A 22,890-nucleotide genomic window follows, 5' to 3' on the forward strand; every position below is an offset into this window, starting at 1 on the left:
TTTCCTGATTATCTCTGCATAGAAATATCACTTCTTGAATTATGGAGATGACCTTGCACTATTCCATAAAATCCTACTGTGTCATTGGTAATTACAGAGTTGCATTTTCTTTGGTGCCCTAATCCTCAATTCTTTGAAAATATGAACTCTTACTTTACAGATTTAATTTTTATTGTTGTACTTTTTTGTTTTCCTCTTTAAAAAATAATTGGAAACAAGGGCTTGTCTCAGCTTGGGCGAACAATACAATGAGTGGAGAGGTGCGATACAGCTTAATCTTTTACCTGTGTTACTTTACTCTATTAACTTAACACATGCAAATGGTAAGTATGCCAAGGCAGTAATTTAATAAAATGAGTCTAGGTGAGTCTTAGTATTGGTCCAGATCACTGAGCTTGTAAATTGGTTGTTCCAGAAATTTATAAAATGTAAACAAACAAAATGTATCTTTAAAACTGAAAGTCTATTTTTCCCTTCTGCTGGTCATATAGTCGAAGCTAATTTTCATAATCCTTAGATCAAACATTAGAACACACATACCCTGATTCCACCACATTCTGCCCTCTTATCCTACCACATTTGATGTTTTAAATTTAATAGGTTATGGTGTTTTGCCGCAATAGATAATTCTGGTTGTATTGTGGCCAAGCGCTTATCCTTCATGAGCCACGTAATCTGGAATGCAAAACCGGTTTGCTGTTCTTCTCTCTAATGTTCCTTTGGGTGCTGAGATCAGTTTAATAAGCATTGCAATTGCACTCAAAGAGGATGGGCTCGGGACAGGGTTGGTGTGAGAGAGGCCCAAGTGTATCTCTTGGCTTTTTCTAGCCTGCATGGATTCCAGGTGGTGTCCAAATGATTAAACTTAGCTTGGCTTTTTATAACCATTCACAAAAATCCCACCATAGTAAATCTGTGGATTGGCATTGTACCAGTCTCCTGAATCTGAGAGGTACATAAGAACTAGGAGCAGGAGTAGGCCATCTGTCCCCCCGAGCCTGCTCCGCCATTCAGTGAGATCATGGCTGATCTTTTGTGGACTCAGCTCCACTTTCCGGCCTGAACACCATAAACCCTTAATCCCTTTCTTCTTCAAAAAACTCTCTATCTTTATCTTTAAAACATTTAATGAAGGAGCCCCTACTGCTTCACTGGGCAAGGAATTCCATAGATTCACAACCCTTTGGGTGAAGAAGTTCCTCCTAAGCTCAGTCCTAAATCTACTTCCCCTTATTTTGAGGCTATGCCCCCTAGTTCTGCTTTCACCCGCCAGTGGAAACAACCTGCCCGCATCTATCCTATTGATTACCTTCATCATTTTATATGTTTCTATAAGATCCCCCTCATCCTTCTAATTTCCAACGAGTACAGTCCCAGTCTACTCAACCTCTCCTCGTAATCCAACCCCTTCAGGTCTGGGATTAACCTAGTAAATATCCTCTGCACACCCTCCAGCGCCAGTATGTCCTTTCTCAGGTAAGGAGACCAAAACTGAGCACAATACTCCAGGTGTGGCCTCACTAACACCTTATACAATTGTAGCATAACCTCCTTGGTCTTAAACTCCATCGCTCTAGCAATGAAGGACAAAATTCCATTTGCATTCTTAATCACCTGTTGCACCTGTAAACCAACTTTTTGCGACACTTGCACTAGCACACCCAGGTCTCTCTGCACAGCAGCATGTTTTAATATTTTATCATTTAAATAATAATTCCTTTTGCTGTTATTCCTATCAAAATGGATAACCTCACATTTGTCAACATTGTATTCCATCTGCCAGACCCTAGCCCATTCACTTAACCTATCCAAATCCCTCTGCAGACTTCCGGTATCCTCTGCACTTTTTGCTTAACCACTCATCTTAGTGTGATCTGCAAACTTGGACACATTGCCCTTGGTCCCCAACTCCAAATCATCTATGTAAATTGTGAACAATTGTAGGCCCAACACTGATCCCTGAGGGACACCACTAGCTACTGATTGCCAACCAGAGAAACACCCATTAATCCCCACTCTTTGCTTTCTACTAATTGACCAATCCTCTATCCATGCTACTACTTGCCCTTAATGCCATGCATCTTTATCTTATGCAGCAACCTTTTGTGTGGCACCTTGTCAAAGGCTTTCTGGAAATCCAGATATACCACATCCATTGGCTCCCCGTTACCTACCGCACTGGTAATGTCCTCAAAAAATTCCACTAAATCTGTTAGGCACGACCTGCACTTTATGAACCCATGCTGCGTCTGCCCAATGGGACAATTTCGATCCAGATGCCTCGCTATTTCTTCCTTGATGATAGATTCCAGCATCTTCCCTACTACCGAAGTTAAGCTCACTGGCCTATAATTACCCGCTTTCTGCCTACCTCCTTTTTTAAATAGTGGTGTCACGTTTGCTAATTTCCAATCCGCCGGGACCACCCCAGAGTCTAGTGAATTTTGGTAAATTATCACTAGTGCATTTGCAATTTTCCTTGCCATCTCTTTTAGCACTCTGGGATGTATTGCACCAGGGCCAGGAGACCTGTCTACCTTTAGCCCCATTAGCTTGCCCATCATTACCTCCTTAGTGATAACAATCATCTCAAGGTCCTCACCTGTCATTGTCTCATTTCCATCAGTCACTGGCATGTTATTTGTGTCTTCTACTGTGAAGACCGACCCAAAAAACCTGTTGTTCCTCAGCCATTTCCTCATCTCCCATTATTAAATCTCCCTTCTCATCCTCTAAAGGACCAAGATTTACCTTAGCCACTCTTTTTAGTTTTATATATTTGTAATCTGGGATCATGGCAGTTTTCCCAGCTTTTAGATTTGACTTCAATGTCAGTGAAGATAAAACCTTACCATGTAGGAACAGTGTGGCTTCAGGCTGCTAAGTGTACTCAAATGATTTTGCCGTGCCAGACACAACAAACCAGATGACTGATGGGGTAATGTCAATACTCATAAGAGTACACCGTGCTTTTTAAAATTCCAGTAATGAGTTGATATGAACTTTTCCTTTGCATAAGATTTTTCTTAGTGTTCTAAAGATGAGCACACTGGGACAAAGCTTTGTTCAGCAAATTCAAATGGCTTAATGCTTTATTGGTTAGCCAAGGTTACTAGACCATAAGGTTATTAGTAAAAGGTGAGGCAGGCAAAGTTCTAAACTGTCCAAATGATGTAGAATTAGGGCACAGCTGGGTGGGATAAATGGTCTACCACTTTTCATATACTCTTGTGTCTATATTCATAGTCCTTGGCACTCTTTTCCCATCATTTTGTTTTAATTTCCCATCAAATTCTCTCTCAACTGCTGATTTTCTTATTTCCTGTGCTTTTGGGTTTCTCTCAAATTCCTTTGCCAATCTTTCCCCCACCACTTTAAACGCTTCCTCTTGCTGTTCTACAATTTGTAGTCCACCAAAACCTTGGGCCAAGTGGTCATCAAATTGGGAGGCTGGTCAGTGAGAACCAGGAGGTTGTTAGCTCACAGAGTAAAGCTCCATTCTGCCCTGATCAAACAGCCATGATTTATGGGGAATCATTGTTGTCCATATGCCACAGGGGGAGATGATTTTGCCTGTGGTGTTCGTGCTGGATCTTTGAACGAACTATTAACTCTTCAATTTGCCCCACTCAACTGCTCCTTCCCCAAAGCCCTGCAAATGTTCCATTTTGAAGAACATTTTCACTTTCCTTTCAACTGATACAGCTGAATATGCTCACACTACCCTTTCAGGCAACATGCTATAAACAAAAATCATTTCCCTTCTGATTTCACCAATTATCTCAAATCTGCGACCTCTGGTTACTAATGCCCCAACGCAGCGTAAATCGATTCTTCTCACTTGGTCAAAAGCGTTCACAATTTTAAACACTTCAATTTTTTTCACCTTCTCTGTCCGAAGGAGGACAATTCCAGTTTCTCTAATCTCTTTACATAACTGAAGCCCCTCATCCCTGACTTAATTCTAGTAACTCACCAAGGCTCCTTCAAAGGCCTCTTCCAAGTCTATGGCCTTTACCACCTAGAAGAACAACGGCAGTCAATGCATGGAAACACCACCACTGGCAAGTTCCCCTGAAAGTTACTCCCCATCCTGAACTGGAACTATATTGTAATTCCTTCACTGGCACTGGGTCAAAAACCAGGGACTCTCACTCTGACAGAACACACTACGTGCACTATAGCAGTTTGAAAAGGCATTTCATCACCACCTTCTCAAAGACAATTAGGGATGGGCAATAACTGCTGGCCTTTCCAGTGGCACCCACATTTCCAAGAAAGAATTAGAAGTAAATTTCCCTACCTTGTCTAAGGCCTTGACATCCAAACTGTTCACTTCTCTCCAGGGTGAAAGACAACAATTTGTTACTACTCTTGTCATCTCTGCCAATTTTGAATCCACCATGTCACTGCCTCTTTCATTCCATGGGTTTAAATGTTACTATCAAGTCAGTTTATCAAATGCTTTTGTAAGTCTATGTGCATTATTCCACCTAGTTCTGCACTTGTGCTACAGCTTTTCACCATATACATAAGTGACCAAGTATGTTGAGCGGTGCAGTTAGTGTGTAGATGGGTGTAGAAAGTTATAAAAAAGACAGACGGATTAATTGACTGGGAAAAGTAGTGGCAGCTGGAGTATAACGTGGAGACGTATGAGGCCATGCACTTCCGATCCAAAAAGGGGCAAATCAGAATATCTTCTTGGAAGGATTTGGATGTGCAAATATGCTAGTCACTTAAACCTAGTGCGCAGATACAAAAGCAATTTAAATGTCTTCTGTATTGTTGATCTTTATCTCAAGGGGTTGGAATACAAAGATGGTGCTTTAGTTATGCACAGCCTTTGTAATACCCCACCTGTTAAACTGCGTTCCATTCTGGTCACTATACCTAGCTAGGATATATTGGCCTTGGAAGATGTATAGTGAAGAAACACCAAGATAATACCTTGGCTGAGATGGATAACGTGTGAGGATAGTGTTCCTTGAGTTTAGACATCTGTGGATTGATTGATTCAGGTGTTTAAAATGATAAAATTATTCAATCTGGTAGATACATGGGAGGGATTTATGCTAGTGGGGTGGCACGATGGCACTGTGGTTAGCACTGTTGCATCACAGCGCCAGGGACCTGGGTTCAATTCTGACCTTGGGTGACTGTCTGTGGAGTCTGCACTTTCTCCCCGTGTCTGCCTGTGTTTCCTCCGGGTGCTCCGGTTTCCTTCCACAGTCCAAAGATATGCTGGTTAAGTGGATTGGCTATGCTAAATTGGCCCTAGAGTGTGGAATAGGGCGGGGGATTGGGCCTTGGCGGGGTGGTCTTTTGAAGGTCAGTGCAGACTTGATGGGCCGAATGGCCTTCTGCACTGTAGGGATTCTATGATAGTTGCTGGATTTTGAACAATGGGGGCATATTAGAATTAGAGCCAAGCCATTCAGCAGTGAAATCAGGAAGTTCTTTTTCACATATAGGAGAGAATTCCTATTTTCTCTAGACTTTAAAATACTGTGGATGCTGGGTGATAGAATGATTGATTTCTTTATGTCAGGAATATGGATCAAAGGCAGGTGAGAAGATTTGAAATACAATTCAGCCATGATCTAACAGAAAGGTGAAATCGTTTTGGGGCTGACTAGCATGTTCCTATACACTCAGGTCTTGGAATCCAGCTTACACTCAGGCTTGTGTGTGGGGCTGGGTACACATTATTGCACTGCCTTGGAGCTAAGAAATTTTGTTTTGAGATAGTGAATTCTGGGTTGTGTCCTCTTGCACCGGATCGATGTGTCATTTGGAAGTCGGCACCCTCTAAATGAGCACATGCCGAACTGAATTGGATGCTTCGTATGTACAAATCTGGGTCCTTGCTAGTTGGAGGTTCCTGATGAAAATTAGTTGTCAAGTGGGTGGAACTGGTACTGCATATGCTCTACCCACTGTTCTTCAACAGCCAAATCAGAAGTTTTGAAAGCGACTGTTTATATCTGTGCATAAAATAGTAAGTAAACTTTTGAACAGTTTACTTTCTATTGAGCCAGGGGGTATAAAAGTCCAACAGGCCATTGTCCACTGGGGCTCAATTCTCTAGCTCGCCAAGACCTACCTGCGGGGAGAAAAAGACTTGCATTTATATGGCCCTTACACCACCATCAAACATTTCAAATGTTTTACAGCTAATGAAATACTTTTGAAGTGTTCATCACTGTTGTAACCATAGAATTTACAATGCAGAAGGAGGCCATTCGGCCTATTGAGTCTACACCGGCTCTTTGAAAGAGCACCCTATCCAAGCCCACACTTCCACCCTATCCCCATAACCCAGTAACCCCATCCAACACTAAGGGCAATTTTGGACACTTGTCGGAGCTGGTTAAATTCCTAAGGCATTAGTTGGCGGGCTACACTGGAGGCAGGACTCCCCTGCTTGCCAGTTTAATTCAAATGAGGGCCTGATTCCAAATTTGTCTCTCTTTCTGGATACATGTTCAGCCCATGTTACCCCAGAAACAGGTGCAATTTTAACATCTCTCCGTAACTTACATTGTCCTGTTGCTAGTGACATTTAAAGTGTTTTGACTACAATGGTCAATGGAAGAGTCCTGGGGAAAATTGATGTACAGAGAGATCTGGGAGTTCAGGTCCATTGTACCCTGAAGGTGGCAACGCAGGTTGAGTGGTCAAGAAGGCATACAACATGTTTGCCTTCATTGGATGGGTTATTAAGTACAAGAGTCGGCAGGTCATGTTACAGTTGTATAGGACTTTGGTTAGGCCACATTTGGAATACTGCGTGCAGTTCTGGTCGCCACATTACCAGAAGGATGTGGAGGCTTCAGAGAGGGTGCAGAGGAGGTTCACCAGGATGTTGCCTGGTATGGAGGGTGCTAGCTATGAAGAAACGTTGAGTAGATTAGGATTGTTTTCGTTGGAAATACGGAGGTTGAGGGGGGACCTGATTGAGGTCTACAAAATTATGAGAGGTATGGACAGGGTGGATAGCAACAAGCTTTTTCCAAGAGTGTGGGTGTCAATTACAAGGGGTCACGATTTCAAGCTGAGAGGGGGAAAATTTAAGGAAGATGTGCGTGGAAAGTTTTTTACGCAGAGGGTGGTGGGTGCCTGGAACGCATTGCCAGCGGAGGTGGTAGAGGCAGGCACGATAGCCTCATTTAAGATGCATCTAGACAGATATATGAACGGGTGGGGAACAGAGGGAAGTAGATTCTTGGAAAATAGGCGACAGGTTTATATAAAGGATCTGGATCGGTGCAGGCTGGGAGGGCCGAAGGGCCTGTTCCTGTGCTGTAATTTTCTTTGTTCTTTGTTCTACATTAAACACTTCTGAGTGACATTTTAAAAATATATATATTTATGGGTGTGGGCATTGCTGGCTAGACCAGATTTATTGCCCATCCCTAATTGCTCTTGAGAAAGTGGTGCTGGTGAGCTGCCATCTTGAACCGCTGCAGTCCATGTGGTATAGGTACACCTCAGTGCTGTTGGGGAGGGAGGTCCATGATTTTCACCCTGCGACAGTGAGGGACTGCCGATTCTATTTTCCAGTCAGAATGATGAGTAGCTTGGGCGGGAACTTCCAGATGGCGGTGTTCCCATGTATCTGTCCTAGATGGTAGCAGTCATGAGTTTAAAAGGCGCTGCCCAAGGAGCCTTGGTGAGTTCCTGCAGTGCATCTTGCAGATGGTACAGAGGGTTCAGGCAGCTGCTACTGTACATCAGTGGTGGAAGGAGTGAATGTTTGTGGATGAGATGTCAATCAAGTGGGCAGTTTTTTGCTGGATGATGTTGAGCTGCTTGAGTGTTATTGGAGCTGCAGTCATCCAGGCAAGTGGAGAGTATTCCATCAAACTTCTAACCTGTGCCTTGTAGATGGTGGATAGGCTTCGGAAATCAGGGGAGTTACATGGCACAACAAGGACACTTATAAATCCATCTTTGTCAAGGTTTGTTCACTAAACCAGATTTTCTTTTCCTGTTCTAATGCGCCACGATATGCTCCCTTAATTGCATTTGTTCAGTTCAGGTCAGTTGGATAGCTAGCCCAAGCACATGGTAGCATTTTCCGAAAGATGCAGCGGGCATTTGGTATTCATTGATCCCACACAGCAAAATAGCGGCTGATCTCCTCAGGGCCACCTCTGCAGATCTCAGGAGGGGGGGATTCCAGCGGGTTGTCCTCGAAGTTGGAGGAGCAATAGCTGCGACCCCATTCCAAGTTCGCCAGCTGCCCGAAGCGGCTGGGCAGGCTCCTGAGCTGATTCTTCCCCAGCCACAGGGTGCACAAGCTTCCGAGGCTGCAGATGGAGTCGGGCAGGCTCTCCAGGGCGTTAAAGTACAGCAGCAGGGTCTCCAAGAGCTCTAGGTTGCCGATGTCGGCGGGGATGGACTTTATCTTGTTGTCACTGGCGTCCAGAAAGGACAAGCGCCGGAGCTGACAGACCTGGGCCGGCAGCTCCTCGAAGTGATTGTTGGCCAAGTGCAGGCTGTGCAGCCTCTGCAGCCCTTCCGCCTGGGCGGGCAGGCGGCTCAGCTGGTTGTTGCTGAGGCTCAGGACCTCCAGTCGGTGCAGCGCCCCGAGCTCGGGCGGCAGCTCCCTCAGGTCGTTGGTGTCCAGCCTCAGCACGGTGAGGTTGGCCAGCTGGCCGATGGCGCGGGGGAGCCGGCTCATCCGGTAGTGCAGGCAGCTCTCGCGCTCCGGGCTCATCTCCAGCGCCTGCAGCTCCCCCAGCTCGAATATCTCCAGCGGGATGGATAGCAGCTCCTTGCCCCTCAACTTTAACTTCTTCCCGCCGTCGCTGATGGCTTCGCTCTCCATCCTGTACTTCCAGAGCTTTTCCAGCGCACGCCTGGCTGAACAGAGCGACGGCTGTTGGTGTGGGAGGACTCCAGGCGTCCTGTGGACATCCCGCCCTCCCCTCTTCCTTTGTACAGACAGCGAGTTCAATCTAAACTGGTGATAGAAAGACAAACAAAACATTTCCTCCCCCTCCACCTGGACCATCCATTCATTCAGCTCGGCAGCAATGTCTCGACGTTCTTAGAGCGACACGCCGTTCTGAGGTTGCCTGGCAACCCCCCTGTGTAACATTGGTTCTGAAATGTGACATTCATCCAGCAATCGGGCTGGCCGAACAATGTCAGTCCCATCCCGCGGGAGCCGCCACCCTGGGTGCTCTGTGGTGGACCCCGATGGGAATTTAGCTGCTGGCGCCGTGCTGACCTCGTCAACCCGAGAGTCAACCTCTTGTTTGATAAATCTGTGGCAATCCAGGCTGCCAGGAGATGCTGGAGCAGCGTCTTCCTGGCTGCCGCTCTGGAACATACACTCTGAAGGCACTCTGCTGCTTCTGACTGCAGCAGAGCTTGGGGGACAGAATGACCCGTTCATAGAATCCCCACAGTGCAGAAGGAGGCCATTCAGTCCATCATGTCTGCACCGACCCTCCGAAAAAGCTCCCTACACAGGCCAAATCCCCTCCCACCATCCCCACAATCTTACCTGGGCGCAATGTAGCATAGCCAATCTACCTAACCTACACATCTTAGCACTGTGGGAGGAAACCGGAGCACCGGAGGAAACCCACGCAGAGAGGGGGAGAATGTGCAAACTCCACAGTCACTCGAGGTCGGAATCAAACTCAGATCTCTTGCTCTGTGAGTCAGCAGTGCTAACCACCATACAACCGTGCCGCCCCTTTCAACACCACTAAACAATGTGCGCGCCTCTTTGTAGGGGACGACAGAGAGCAACCCAGAATAAAAATTATCATTTTGGGGAAGGGCCAATTTCATTTGGGGTGAGAACTGGTTACATACATAGAACATACAGTGCAGAAGGAGGCCATTCGGCCCATCGAGTCTGCACCGACCCACATTAATCCCTCACTTCCACCTTATCCCCGCAACCCAATAACCCCTCCCAACCTTTATGGACACTACGGGTAATTTAGCATGGCCAATCCACCTAACCTGCACGTCTTTGGACTGTGGGAGGAAACCGGAGCACCCGGAGGAAACCCACGCGGACACGGGGAGAACGTGCAAACTCCGCACAGACAGTGACCCAGCGGGGAATCGAACCAGGGACCCTGGCGCTGTGAAGCCACAGTGCTAATCACTTGTGCTACCGTGCTGCCCACAAAGTGGTGGTGGAGCCCAGGTAAATTGGACCTGAAATTGAACAAGCAATGCCTTTAAATAATTGCGGTACAGTCACAAGGTGGTTGGGGGGGGGGGGGGGGGGGGGGATATGTAAACAAATCCAAAGTGTCCTGGATGAAAAAGGTGTTCCTGACGGTTGCCAGGCTGAATATAGCAAGTTCTGAGGACAAACAAAAGTAAGAGTAGTAAAAAGAGAGAGTACAACAGACTGGTGCACAACATAACAGGGAATCCAAACGTTTTCGAGACAGTGTTAAGGTCTGGCAGGTGGTAAATATCATGTCAACCAAATCCCAAAGGGAAACTTGACAATCTATCACAACGTTCCCCAAACAAATTTCCTACATGGTTAGACTCACAAATAAATGTCATTAGACAACAATCCCTTATCAATATTTAATCTATACAAAATCTAGAAAGGCAAACCTGCTATTGCTGTAGGGGAAGTATGTCACAGAGCTTGCCTCTCTGTCTCTCCCTCTCTGTCTCTCTCTCTCACTCCCACTCTATTTGCTTCCTCACAGTTCTCTTCCCACTCACTCCAAGAGGTCTCAAATGGCCATTCTTCATATAACTCTCAAATCTTTCCCCAAGTAGTCTTTAATTTCTTTAATCTACATTCTATTATGCATATCCTTCTTTAAAATTTACCTTGCCCAGAATATGAAAAAAATCTTTTATATTTTCCCTGTCGCCACCATTTTCAGGTTAAATAAAATGTAATAACTTAGCCTTATTTATTTATGATGTGGAGATGCCGGCATTGGACTGGGGTGAGCACAGTAAGAAATCTTACAACACCAGGTTAAATAAAGACAAAAAAGAGTGGCTAAGGTAAATATTGGTCCTTTGGAAGATGAGAAGGGAGATTTAATAATAGGAGACGGGGAAATGGCTGAGGAGCTGAACAGGTTTTTTGGGTCAGTCTTCACAGTGGAAGACACAAATAACATGCCAGTGACTGATGGAAATAAAGATATGATAGATGAGGACCTTGAGATGATTGTAATCACTAAGGAGGCAGTATTGGGCTAGCTAATGGGGCTAAAGGTAGACAAGTCTCCTGGCCCTGATGGGATGCATCCCAGAGTGTTAAAAGAGATGGCTAGGGAAATTGTAAATGCACTAGTGATAATTTATCAAAATTCACTAGACTCTGGGGTGGTCCCAGAGGATTGGAAAGTAGCAATCGTGACACCACTGTTTAAAAAAGGAGGTCGGCAGAAAGCGGGTAATTATAGGCCGGTAAGCTTAACTTTGGTTGTAGGGAGAATGCTGGAATCTATCATTAAGGAGGAAATAGCGGGGCACCTGGAGGGAAATTGTCCCATTGGGCAGACGCAGCATGGGTTCATAAAGGGTAGGTCGTGTCTGACTAATTGGGCAGCACGGTAGCATGGTGGTTAGCACAATTGCTTCACAGCTCCAGGGTCCTAGGTTCGATTCCCCGCTGGGTCACTGTCTGTGCGGAGTCTGCACGTCCTCCCCGTGTGTGCGTGGGTTTCCTCCGGGTGCTCCGGTTTCCTCCCACAGTCCAAAGATGTGCAGGTTAGGTGGATTGGCCATGATAAATTGCCCTTAGTGTTCAAAATTGCCCTTAGTGTTGGGTGGGGTTACTGGGTTATGGGAATAGGGTGGAGGTGTGGGCTTGGGTAGGGTGCTCTTTCCAAGAGCCGGTGCAGACTCGATGGGCCGAATGGCCTCCTTCTGCACTGTAAATTCTATGTCTATGTAATTTGGTAGAATTTTTTGAGGACGTTACCAGTGCAGTAGATAATGGGGAGCCAATGGATGTGGTATATCTGGATTTCCAGAAAGCTTTTGACAAGGTGCTGCACAAAAGGTTGCTGCATTAACTAAAGATGCATGGCATTGAGGGTAAAGTGGTAGCATGGGGAGAGGATTGGTTAACTCACAGAAAGCAGAGAGTGGGGATAAATGGGTGTTTCTCTGGTTGGCAATCTGTAACTAGTGGGGTCCCTCAATGATCAGTGTTGGGCCCGCAGTTGTTCACAATTTACATAGATGATTTGGAGTTGGGGACCAAGTGCAATGTGGCAAATTTTGCAGACGACACTAAGATGAGTGGTAAAGCAAAAAGTGCAGAGGATACCGGAAGTCTGCAGAAGGATTTGGATAGGTTAGGTGAATGGGCTAGGGTCTGGCAGATGGAATTCAATGTTGCCAAGTGTGAGGCTATCCATTTTGGGAGTAATAACAGCAGAATGGATTATTATTTAAATGGTAAGATGTTAAAACATGCTGCTGTGCAGAGGGACTTGGGTGTGCTGGTGCACGAGTCGCAAAAAGTTGGTGTGCAGGTGCACAGGTGATTAAGAAGGCTAATCGAGTTTTGTCTTTCATTGCTAGGGGGATGGAGTTCAAGACTAGGGAGGTTATGCTGCAATTGTATAAGGTGTTGGTGAGGCCACATCTGGAGTATTGTGTTCAGTTTTGGTCTCCTTACCTGAGAAAGGACATATTGGCACTGGAGGGAGTGCAGAGGAGATTCACTAGGTTGATCCCAGAGTTGAGGAGATTAGATTATGATGAGAGGTTGAGTAGACTGGGACTGTACTCATTGGAGTTTAGAAGGATGCGGGGGGATCTGATTGAAACATGTAAAATTATGAAGGGAATAGACAGGACAGATGCGGGCAGGTTGTTTCCACTGGTCGGGGAAAGCAGAACTAGGGGGCATAGCCTCAAACTAAGGGGAAGTAGATTTAGGACCGAGTTTAGGAGGAACTTCTTTACCCAAAGGGTTGTGAATCTCTGGACTTCCTTGCCCAGTGAAGCAGTTGAGGCTCCTTCTTTAAACGTTTTTAAGAAAAAGATAGATACCTTTCTAAAGAATAAAGGGATTCGGGGATATGGTGTACGGGCCGGAGAGTGGAGCTGAGTCCACAAAGATCAGCCATGATCTCATTGAATGGCGGAGCAGGCTCGAGGGGCCAGATGGCCTACTCCTGTTCCTAGTTCTTATGTTCTTATGTAAACCAACAGGTTTGTTTCAAATCACTAGCTTTTGGAGCACTGCTCCTTCCTCAGGTGAATGAAGAGGTATGTTCCAGAAACATGTAAGACAATGCTTTGAATGTGAACATTTGCATGTAATTAAGATCCAGAGATAGGGGTAACCCCAGGTTAAAGAGGTGTGAATTGTCTCAAGCCAGGACAGTTGGTAGACATGAATCCAAGGTCCTGGTTGAGGTCGTACTCATGTGTGCGGAACTTGGCTATAAGTTTCTGCTCGGTGATTTTGTGTTGTCGCGCGTCCTGAAGGCAGCCTTGGAGAACGCTTACCCGAAGATCACAGGCTGAATGCCCTTGACTGCTGAAGTGTTCCCGACTGGAAGGGAACATTCCTGCCTGGCGATTGACGCGCGATGTCCGTTCATCTGTTGTTGCAGCGTCTGCATGGTCTCGCCAATGTACCACGCTTCGGGACATCCTTTCCTGCAGCGTATAACGTAGACAATATTGGCCGAGTCGCACGAGTATGTACCGCGTACCTGGTGGTTGGTGTTCTCATGTGTAATGATGGTACCCATGACGATGATCTGGCAAGTGTTGCAGAGATTGCCAAGGCAGGGTTGTGTGGTGTCGTGGTCGATGTACTGAAGGCTGGGTAGTTTGCTGTAAACGATGGTTTGTTTAAGGTTGCGTGGTTGTTTGAAAGCAAGTCGTGGGGGTGGGGGGTGGGGGGGGCGTGGGGGATGACCGTGGCAAGATGTTCAACTTCATCAATGACGTGTTGAAGGCTGTGAAAAAGATGTAGTTTCTCCGTTCCGGGGAAGTACTGGACGACGAAGGGGACACTGTCAGTTATGTCCCGTGTTTGTCTTCTGAGGAGGTCGGTGCGGTTTTTTGCTGTGGTGCGTTGGAACTGTCGATCGATGAATTGAATGCCATATCCCATTTTTACGAGGGCATCTTTCAGCATCTGTAGAGCGTAACAGACATCTACAGACGCTGAAAGATGCCCTCGTACGAATGGGATATGCTTCCCTTTGAAATTTAACAACTGAACATAACAAACCTTATTAATCTCTCAATGCAAATTGCTACCCATGTCTTATTTGCATTTAGAAAACTCAACATGCCCATATTTATTTCAATTCCATGCCTTTTGTACCTAGACCCCATTGATCTCCTCCATCCTGCAGATAAATTGTCTTCAGTTTAATTAAATTAGACACACACACAGATATAACACAATCAAGGCGGTTTCACATAATAACACAATAACCCCCAAAATATTAAAAATAAGAACATTTTCTTCACAGCATATACATTGTAAAAGTGTAGTGTAGAGACAATTAGGGTCAGAAAGTGGTCTCAACACAAGGAGGTGTTAAGTGAGTACTTTGCACCTGCCTTTACAAAGAACAAATATCCTGCTGCTATCAGAAAGAGAGGAAGTAGTTGAGATACTGGATGGACTAACAATTGATAAAGAGCAGGTATTAGAAAGGCTGGCTGTACAAAGTTTTAAATGACCAAATCCAGGTGAGATGCATCTGAGGATACAGAAAGAAGGAAGAGTTTGCAAAGACCTTGGCCATAATCTTCCAATCCTCCTTAGCTATAGGGGTGCTACTAGAGGACTGGAGAATTGGAAATGTTGCACTCCTGTTCAAAAAGAGTACAAAGAGAAACCCAGGGCAGGTTTCTCCCTTTGGGGAACTAAGTCCCCACGTCCGCTGGAAAACAGGTGAGAATCATTCCGGACTTTTTCCTCCAAGGTCCGGGTGATTCTCTGGGCGAGTTCTCCACTCCCGCGCCGGTTGGGAGAATCGCCTGGGCCGCCAACATTTCCCGGGACGCCGGTCCGACGCCCTCCCACGATTCTCCCAAGCGGCGGGAACGGCCCGGTCGAGATCCGCAGGCCAGAGAATCGCCGGAGACACCCAAAATGCGATTCTCCAGCACCCCCGCTATTCTTAGGCTCGGATGGGCTGAGCGGCCAGGCCAAAACGGCGGATTCCCCCCGGCGCCGTCCACACCTGGTCGCTGCCGTCGTGAACAGTGCGTGAACGCTGGGGGGGCGGCCTGCGGGGTAGGGGGGGGGAGGAGGGATCCTGCACCGGGGGGTACCTTAAATGTGGGGTGGCCCGCGATCGGTGCCCACCGATCGTCGGGCCGTCCTCTCTGAAGGTGGACCTCCTTCCATCCGCGGCCCCGCAAGATCCGTCCACCATCTTCTTGCGGGGCGGACTTAGAGAGGACGGCAACCACGCATGCGCGGGTTGGCGCTGGACAACCCGCGCATGCGCGGATGACGGCAGTTATGCGGCGCCGGCCGCGTCATCTATGCGGCGCCGCCTTTACGCGGGCGACAAGGCGTGTTGCGTGTAGATGACACGGCCCCGATCCTAGCCCATTGCCAGGGCCTGAATCGGTCGGGATCGGGGCCATTTCGCACCGTCGTGAACCTCGACGGCATTCACGATGGCGCGGCCACTTCGGCGCAGGAGTGGAGAATACCACCCCCTGTTTTCCAGGGGCTAGCAGGCCTCCGGTGTGAGTCCCTCAGATCTGGCTGCCAGTGGGGCCCTGCTGGACAGACCGCGTGGCCGTGCATGTGCACGGCGGCCACAAGCGGGTCCGCACATGTGCGCGGCGGCCCACCTCGGCGCGGGCGCCGCCGCCATGACGGAGCCACACAGCGGGCCTGCGCGAAGGAGGATAGGTCGCTCCCGGATCGCGATGGCCCGCCGATCGGTGGCCCATGATCGCGGGCCTGCCGTCATCGAGGCCCACCCCCCCGGTGTCCGATCCCCACGCCCCCCCCCCACCCTAACACCCCCATCAGCCACGACTCCGGGTTCCCGCCGGGTGGAACCACATTAGAACCATGCCGGCGGGACTCGGCAGGCATTCGGCACGTCGAGCGCGGAGAATCGCTGGGGGGGGGGGGGGCATTTACCAACGACCCTCGACCGGCACCGCGCCGATCGCGCACGCGCGATTGGCAGCGATTCTCCGGTCTCCGGAGAATCGCGTGCTGGTGTGGGGGCATATTTTGGGTAATACTCCGCCCCCGCGCCGAGCGTGATTTTGGCGCGAAGGGTAGGAGAATCCCGCCCCCGGGGCGAGATTCTCCGACCCCTTGCCGGGTCGGAGATTCGCCGGGGGCTGGCGTGAATCCCGCCCCCGCCGGTTTGCCGGATTCTCCAGCACCGAAGATTCAGCGAGAGCGGGAATCGCGCCGTGCCAGTTGGCGGGCCTCGCCCCCGCGATTCTCCGGCCCGGATGGGCCGAAGTCCCGCAACTAAAATGCCTGTCCCGCCGGCGCAGATTAAACCACCTACCTTACCGGCAGGACAAGGCAGCGCGGGCGGGCTCCGGGGTCCTTGGGGGGGCACGGGGCGATCTGGCCCCGGGAGGTGCCCCCACGGTGGCCTGGCCCGCGATCGGGGCCCACCGATCCGCGTGCGTGCCTGTGCCGTGGGGGCACTCTTTTCCTTCTGCCTTCGCCACGGTCTCCACCATGGTGGAGGTGGAAGAGACTCCCTCCACTGCGCATGCGCGGGAATGCCGTCAGCGGCCGCTAACGCTCCCGCGCATGCGCCGCCTGGAGATGTCATTTCAGTGCCAGCTGGCGGGGCACCAATGGCCTTTTCCGCCAGCTGGCGGGGCGGAAATTCGTCCGGCGCGGGCCTGGCCCCTTATGGTTGGGGCTCGGCCCCCAAAGATGCGGATCATTCTGCACCTTTGGGGCGGCGCGATGCCCGACTGATTTGCGCCGTTCTGGGCGCCAGTCGGCGGATATTGCGCCGATACCGGAGAATTTCACCCCTGATATCTGCAGGCCTGTCATTTTAACCTCCTATAGTAAGAAAACTTTTAGAAACAACAATCAGGGATAAAATTAATGATCAGTTGGACATGTGCTGATTAATTAAGCCAGCATGGATTGAGTAAGTGCAAATCATATTTATCTAATTTGGACCGTCACGTGCGGGAGCGACCACCCAGCGATGAGGACTTTCCGCCGATAACGGAGAATTTCGCCCAAGAAGTGACTTGATTAAAACATATAGAATCCTGAGCAGTTCTGACAGGATGGATGTGGCGAGGATGTTCACTCATGTGGTAAAATCTAGAACTAGGGGTCACTGTTTAAAAATAAGGGTCTGCCCATTTAAGGCAAAAGTGAGGCACATTTTGTTCTCCCAGAGAGCAGTGAACCTTTGGAACTCTCTTCCTTAAAAGCGAGGCGGAAGCAGAGTCCTTAATTTTTTTTAGGAACATAGGAACAGCAGTAGGCCATTCGGCCTGTCCAGCCAACTCCACCATTAAATTAAATCCTGGCTGATCATCTGTCTCAACATCACTTTCCCGCGATATCCATTTTCCTTGATATCATCAGTCTCGAGCAATCTATCGATTTCTGACTTGGACATGCTCAACGATTGAGCTTCCCACAGCCTCTGAGGGTGGAGAATTCCATAAAATTCACTACCCTCTGAATGAAGAAATTCCTCCTCATCTCAGACTTAACTGGCCTCCCCCTTACCGAGAACTGTATCCCCTGTTTCTAGACTCATCAGAGTCATCACTCTGGGGATGAGGTATCCTTTTCTTACAGTTTTACAAATTTAAAAAAAGTGTTTGGTCTTGTCTGGTATTTGAACAAATGTTGGGGTGTGGTCCGGGATCTTAACAGAAGCAGGAAGGTGAAAGGTTATTTCAAATTTCAAACTTTGCTGACACAAACCATGGAAGTATTATGGTTTGTGAGGACTTTGGAGGAAAGGCAGACGAGTGGGAATAGCTAAGTAGCTCACAGGGAGAGAGAGCAAGGATATAATAGGCTACCTATGATAATATTCAAAACAAACACTTTATAATAATCATAATCTTTATTGTCACAAGTAGGCTTACATTAACACTCCATACATCCGACCTCCAACGGTTAGCACTTTGTCTCCAGAACGTAGAATCGAGCACAATATATTTAAAAAGCAAGATCAAAACATTAAAGTCGTTGATCTGCACTGCTGCTGCAGAATTAACAACTGGTCAATTGGAGAGAGCAGTGAAGAACAGTTAATTGAAGCCACAGGACTGCCCTGCTGCAGATATCATCAAATAGTTAAAGAAAAATCGAAGAATGGTTTATTTACTGTAAATCCCACTACTTTGTGCAGGTTCAGTTACAGGGATAAATCAATTGCAATTCATTATGTTGTGTAATCACATTGATTCTTAGAAGATTTACATTTTGGATTTATACTAATATGTGCAATAACTTGGGTATAACTTTACTTTGGAAATCTATTGCAGCGTTCTGCATACATGCATAGCTGAAATCCCAGGCCAAAGTATTTGACCTCTACAGGTGCATTAAGGCTTCATAAGGCTTCATTGACTTCATCGGGTGATACAAGTGATTCAGCGACATGGTGGAACGGTGGGCTTCCCCTTTATTCCCCGACCACTGTGCTTGGGGAATGTGAATTTTGAAGTGGGATAATTAAAATTATTTTATTTTTTATTAGTATTAAAATGTGTATTCAAAACTTTAGAATAGACAACTATACTGAGAGTTCTTTCTAGTTATGATGGGATCCTTGGCCAAGGTTGGTTCCTAAAGTGACTAGCCCAGCATATTCAACAATAACAGCTTTCACAGACATTCATTGCTGAACAGGACAAGAAGATATGGTAAACTGGAGATTAGATAAGATGGCCGTGTCATCATGGGAACTGTGACGCCCCAAGGCTGAGGGGTGATATAGGAACATCTGCTGATGGAATAGTATAGTTAGGTAAGAAATTAATCAGAAACATTATAATGAAAAGTAGGAAGATAAGAACTACAAATATGTCTATATGAAGTTTGCACATTCTCCCTATGTTTGTGGGGGTTTCCTCCAGGTACTGTAGTTCTGTCCCACAGTCCAAAGGTGTGCAGGGTGGGTGGATTGGCCATGCAAAATTGCCCCTTAGTGTCCAAAGATGTGCAGTTTTGGTGCAGTTATGGGGTAAGAGTGGGGGAGTTGGCCTGGGTAGGGTGATCTTTCAGAGAGTCAGTCCAGAGTCGATGGGCCATATGGCCTCCTTCTGCACTGTCGGGATTCTATGATGTGCTACACACCCTGAATCATTGAGAAAGGCTCCTTGGCAGGATGATTATTTCTCTCGCATTTGCTTGAAATAAAGTTTTGAATTAATAATAATCTTTATTAGTGTCACCAGTAGGCTTACATTAACACTGCAATGAAGTTACTGTGAAAATCCCCCAGTCGCCACATTCCAGCACCTGTTCGGGTACACAGAGGGAGAATTCAGATTGTCCAAATTACCTAACAGCACGTCTTTCGGGACTTGTGGGAGGAAACTGAAGCACTTGGAGGAAACCCACGCAGACAGGTGGAGAACGTGCAGACTCCGCGCAGACAGTGACCCAAGCCAGGAATCAAACCGGGAACCCTGGCGCTGTGAAGCAGCAGTGGTAAAGCACTTGAATGCTCACAGATTTGGAATTTTTTTTTAACCACAATAATCTTTCCAAGAGCCGGTGCAAACTCGATGGGCCGAACGGCCTCCCTCTGCACTGTAAATTCTATGATTCTATGAATCTCTTATGGTGGAAGCGAGGGGGTGGGGGGAAGGGGGGGGGGGAGGGGAAGCATAAATCAGCCCTGCAACAGCTTTACAGCATAAAGATCCGAAAGAAGAAGCAACCACATTGCGATTGGTAATTTCGGGGGCGAGATCGTCACAGAAGGTTGGGTGCTTCACTTAAATATATTGGGATGCTATTAGCAAGGCCTCCTGCCGGGACTTCGCCATCATTGGATATTCATCAGGAGCTGGCGTGACGTCACACTGATGCATGTGTGTCACTGTTTGGAGCTCAATTGTTAAACCTTCGGAAGCCCAACCCCCAGACATTGAAGTCCAAGGCAAATACTCACCACTCCGTAACAGAGGTGAACAGATGTGGCGCCCAATGCAAGGTGTTATGGTGAACTCGCTTATCAGTCACCCCATTCAGGAGGTGATGGGCGACAGTGTCTCATTCCCTTTAAAGACCAGAATGCAGGTCCAGTGAATGCACTTAACTGCCTTCACACCTCACCCTTTGAGGAGTCATAAGGTCCACTGAGGCTCTTAAGGGTCAAGGTGCTTCATTTAGTTGGAGTTGAGCGGGGATACTGTGGTGAAGAGGCTATTGTGTGACGGGAGGAGGTGAGGCTAATTGGAAAGGTGCTCACATTGGGGGATGCACGTGGGTGGATGCCCCAGATCCTGAGAAGTCTGTGGGTCAGGGCATTGTAAGGATTCCTCATTGCTCACTTTGATGTTCTCTTCCTTTCAGTTTTTGATTTGGGTGAATCATGGAGCCAGTCGAGTTGGCAATTCTTCTGATAGCGATCGAGAGCAGCAGCGGCATTGATGTGCTGCTAAATGTGGCCAGGACCAGCTCACTGCAGAGGAGGGGGAAGCAGGGCCTGTTGATCTTCCAGAAGCCACAGATTGCGGGGCCTCAGAAAATACATTACCAACCATGGTATTCCAGCGTGGAACCTCCTACCTCCTAATGTCAGAGGTCCAGTGCCAGAGAAGACTACATCTGTCTGCGACGGTGCACCCGCTGTGTCAGATGCTGCAAGGGTTGGCACCACATTGATTGGGAGGTTACCCATTGCCTGTGGCCCTGAAAGTTACTATAGCTCTGAACCTCTATGCCAGCAGCTCATTTCAGGACTGCACGGGTGACCTGTGCGGCATATCGCAGTCAGCCACACGCAAGTGCATGAGGGAGGTCAAAGATGAGTTATTTGCCAGTGCCCACATGCACATCGACTTTGACCGGGGTCGGCAAGCCAGGACGACATAGCCATGGGCTTTGTCCACATAGCAAGCATTGCCCAGGTGCAGGGTGTCATCAACTGCACCCACGTGGCTCTGCATTCTCCATAGTGACATGGGTACCATTTGTGAACACCAAGGGATACCACTCCATCCATGTCCAGCTGTGACCATGCCATGCGCATCGTGCAGGTGTGTGTCCATTTCCCAGAGAGTCCATGAAAGTTACATTTTAGGACACTCGCAATTCCCAGTCGTTTGTGAGATGAAGAGCAGCAGCTGGAGAGACTCCTCGGGGACAAAGGGTACCCACTCAGGAGGTGGCTGATGGCACCAGTGTGGAGGCCTCAAACACTCACTGATTCTCGTTATGAGGTTTATGCATAAACGTGTGTGCTGGTTGAAAAGGCGATTGATTGTTCAAGGTGCAATTCCAGTGCCTGGACCGGTTGGTCGGGGGGAGCCCTCCAATACAGTCCCAGAGAGTGTCCCACATCAGACCAAGGCAGGCCAGCAAGACGGTTCGACTCCCGTAACAGCCTCCCCGAACAGGCGCCAGAATGTGGCGACTAGGGACTTTTCACAGTAACTTCATTTGAAGCATACTTATGACAATAAGCGATTTTCATTTCATTTTCATTGTGGCCTTCTGTGCTCTGCATAACCTGCCACTGCAACAGGGTGAGCAGCTGGACCAGGAGTAGATGGAGGAGTGCCACATCTCCTCCGATGAGAAGGATGTTGGGGAGACAGCAAGGGGCAGCCCATGGAACAGAAGGAAGGAGGACGTCAGGAGATGGTCAGATCCGCCTTGGGGCACAGAACTTGTGATGCCCTCATAGCCTCTCAGTTTGCTGATTACCAGGACTAGAGGGTGTAGACCTGTCCCACCATGGAGTCTGACATCTGCTCACTACTGTGAAGGTCATTGGGATGGTGGCTAAATTCATAGGCAGGGTGCACTGCAGGAGAATGATGATGACTGGTGTGAGGACAGAGCAATGCTCCACTTGTCATTTACAGAACGTCTGATACCAGCCTGACAGAGTTGAATGCAGCCTGCCATTGAAAGGGTTTATCTTGCTACAGAGAAATTGAATGACACATCTCAGCTGCTCCTCCCTCCTTTGAAGTCCAACGACATAGGAGGTGGACAGACCCGCAACATGTTTTCAGCCTTTGGCATCGTCATCACCTAGAGAATACTGAGAGACCTGAGAGGCCTGAGCGTTGATGTTGGGGCAAGTGGGGTTTGACTTTGACTTTCCATGGATGGGGTTGAGGGGTTGTGGGGGGGTTGCGGGGTTGCGGAGGGAGTGGGGGGGGGGGGGGGGGAGCTAAGGGTCCAGTGCCAGCAGCGGCACGTCTTTACTGCATTGTCAGTGTGGGAGGTTGGGGAGACATTGTGCAGCCACTCTCACACTCCACAGGGATGAAGCGTTGAGTGTTTATGTGGAGGCTTGTGGAGCATGGAAGCATGACATGACAGCATGGAGGATCTGAATGGGTGAACAAAGTGATTTTTAATGCAAGTGTGATATTACAATGGTGACTTATCTCTACTGATGTCTAGATACACCCCTGACCTCTCGGTGCCTATCGTTTCTTTCTCTTCCTCACCTTCCTGCTACGTCTGGGTGTATCCCCAGGATCCACAGCTGGGGTAGAGGCAGCCTGATGACGTCCATGCCCTCTTAACTGAGATGACCATGGCAGGCGTTTCCTGGGAGACCTGGATCTTGAGGGCCCAGGCCTATTTTTGGTCTGCACGGGTGTTGCAGTGCTGCCATCCTCGATATGTGGAGCTGGAGGTGTTTTCGTTGCTCGCAGTAAAGGGGGTGTCAGGTGGGCTGGTCACGCCCAGGGTCTCCTGATGAA

General features: G+C 48.1%; 1 protein-coding gene across 1 annotated transcript; it reads right to left on the reverse strand.

Moving 5' to 3' along the window:
• Window positions 1-224: 224 nt before the first annotated feature.
• On the reverse strand, window positions 225-9,048 carry LOC140385769 (uncharacterized). The gene has a single exon (XM_072468264.1). The coding sequence runs from the start codon at window positions 9,020-9,022 to the stop codon at window positions 8,111-8,113; it is 912 nt and encodes a 303-aa protein (XP_072324365.1). The 5' UTR covers window positions 9,023-9,048; the 3' UTR covers window positions 225-8,110.
• Between the last annotated feature and the right edge of the window lie 13,842 nt (window positions 9,049-22,890).

This window comes from Scyliorhinus torazame, chromosome 11 (genome assembly GCF_047496885.1).
Source record: "Scyliorhinus torazame isolate Kashiwa2021f chromosome 11, sScyTor2.1, whole genome shotgun sequence".
NCBI lineage: Eukaryota > Metazoa > Chordata > Chondrichthyes > Carcharhiniformes > Scyliorhinidae > Scyliorhinus > Scyliorhinus torazame.

Bases quoted from the DNA above. Each gene is read 5' to 3' on its own strand.
- LOC140385769 (XM_072468264.1), bottom strand. From the start codon at position 9,022: ATGGTCCAGGTGGAGGGGGAGGAAATGTTTTGTTTGTCTTTCTATCAC.